The 2,376-nt window shown below is 43.3% G+C and overlaps 1 protein-coding gene across 1 annotated transcript in view; it reads left to right on the forward strand.

Moving 5' to 3' along the window:
* Positions 1 to 2,376, forward strand: part of LOC117937873 (retinal-specific phospholipid-transporting ATPase ABCA4-like) — a 39,992-nt gene that overhangs the window by 33,306 nt on the left and 4,310 nt on the right. The window contains exons 39-44 of the mRNA XM_034862119.1: positions 251 to 398; positions 479 to 602; positions 783 to 912; positions 1,120 to 1,240; positions 1,351 to 1,413; positions 1,502 to 1,608. Coding sequence (XP_034718010.1) covers positions 251 to 398; positions 479 to 602; positions 783 to 912; positions 1,120 to 1,240; positions 1,351 to 1,413; positions 1,502 to 1,608 — 693 coding nt within the window. The remainder of the gene's footprint in view (positions 1 to 250; positions 399 to 478; positions 603 to 782; positions 913 to 1,119; positions 1,241 to 1,350; positions 1,414 to 1,501; positions 1,609 to 2,376) is intronic.

Raw genomic sequence — 2,376 nt, forward strand, 5'->3', positions numbered from 1 at the left:
AGTTATCTCAAGACACTATACAGATAGACCACACTCCAGAATTTACAAGGACCCAACAGTTCTAGTAGTCTCCTCCAGCGCAAGCAACAGTGCGACAGTGGCGAGGAAAAACTTCCTTTTAGGGACCACTAAGGTCTATATAAAGAGACTTCAGATACAGTATTAGGGGACCACTAAGGTTTATATAAAAGCATCCAGGGGACGTTTAACTGATGATTTTTTGATCTCTCTCTTTTCTTCTCTCTCTTAGCTGGTCTGTGATACCCATGATGTACCCCATGTCCTTTATATTCAGTGTTCCCAGCACAGCCTATGTCTCTTTGTCATGTATCAACCTCTTCATCGGCATCAACAGCAGTGCCATCACCTTCATCCTGGACCTTTTTGAAGGCAACACAGTAAGACCACCGCAGCTTGTCTCTGTAAATCCCATCGCCCATGCATCTTCCGTATCACCCTAATTTGGATTTCTGTCCAGGCTTTGTACAAGTTTAACCAGCTGTTAAAGACCCTGCTGCTCGTTCTGCCCCATTACTGCCTGGGCCGAGGTCTCATAGACATGGCCATGCACCAGGCTTTGACGGATACCTACGCTCGCTTTGGTAATCACACACAACTGCTCATCTATACCTCACAGTCCAGCAAGCAAACACTCACCACCATCATTTCAACACATCAGAAATCAGATGTTCCGTAAAGACATGAGGGTTGCAGGGTTGTAACACATTTTTAAAGTGTTAAGGTGTGATAGAAAGGCGTGTTGTGTTTATGTATTTCCTCAGGTGAGGACTACAGCCCAGACCCCTATAACTGGGACTTTATTGGAAAGAACTTATTCTGCATGGCTGTTGAAGGATTTGTCTATTTCATCCTTAACATTCTGTTCCAGTATCGCTTTTTCCTGGATCACTGGTAAGTGGACAGTAGTTACGGAAGAAGATTAGGGCCACTGGTGAAATTTTTATTTGAGTTCCGACTTTAAATTCAGAATTCTGAGAATGCTGAGTCATAAAATGCAGGGATGCTGTAACATTTCATCCTCCAGATAAATGTGATATGACTGGTTTGTAGATTGACAGAAAGTTGATTTACTGACTTGTTGACTTTTTCCATTGGCAGGATATCAGATTGCCCAAAGCCTCTTATTTTGGGCGAAGATGTAGATGTGGCAGAGGAAAGAGAGCGACTCTATCAGAGTGAAAAAACAAGTGACATATTACGCGTACGAGACCTGTCCAAGGTGAGACACGGACAATGGACAACATGCTAATATTGATGCTCAAAACAGATTTAAAACTCAAAAATATACTTTAATTTTTGTCTGTATTTTGTTCCCATCTCGCGTCCCAGACATACAGAGGAACAATCATCCCTGCAGTGGACCGAATCTGTGTAGCAATACCACCTGGAGAGGTTTGTGTGCTTAGATCTAAATCAATACAAATACGTTGTGGTCACTTCATTGTTCATCTGTCATCTTTTTCCATCTGATCATCGGCAGTGTTTTGGCCTCCTGGGCGTGAATGGAGCAGGGAAGACCACAATGTTTAAGATGTTGACTGGAGACATTGACGTCACATCAGGAGAGGCCTCAGTGGCTGGTCACAGGTCAGTCAAACGGTATATTGTTTTTACAAATAGGAAGTAACTAGTGCTGTCAAACGATTTGATTATTGGGGGAGAATTGGCGTCAGTGTGTGCTTGGCCATCAAGTGGTATTTCAGACTGGGTGTGCTGCGATGATATGTTGATGATGTGTTCTCACAGATCACTTTGGTCTGGTCAGTGGAACATTTGGCAACTTTTAAAAAGGGAAGTTTCCATCCAGAATGTAATTGGCTTCCATTTTGTCGTCTCGCTACAAAACTACAAAGTTTGCTAGGCCAAAAGAACAGTAAGCTCACGATAAAAGAATTGACGCCGTTTAAATGGGTTCGCATTAACGCAGTTATTAACATGTTTAACTGACAGCACTAATAGTAACCAAAGTGGAATTATTTTTTACTAGGGATGTTGAAATGAATCATTGCATTGTTGCATTGTAATGTGGACCTGGACCGTTATGCATCGATGCATCGTGATATGGACCTAGACCATTCTGCATTGATGCATTGTGATGTGGACCTGGACCATTCTGCATCAATGCATTGTGATGTGGACCTGGACCATTCTGCATCGATGCATCGTGATGTGGACCTAGACCATTCTGCATCAATGCATTGTGATGTGGACCTGGACCATTCTGCATCGATGCATCGTGAGGTGGACCTGGACCATTCTGCATCGATGCATTGTGAGGTGGACCTGGACCATTCTGCATCGATGCATTGTGATGTGGACCTGGACCATTCTGCATCGATGCATCGTGATGTGGAC

The sequence above is a fragment of the Etheostoma cragini genome, chromosome 22 (genome assembly GCF_013103735.1).
Source record: "Etheostoma cragini isolate CJK2018 chromosome 22, CSU_Ecrag_1.0, whole genome shotgun sequence".
NCBI lineage: Eukaryota > Metazoa > Chordata > Actinopteri > Perciformes > Percidae > Etheostoma > Etheostoma cragini.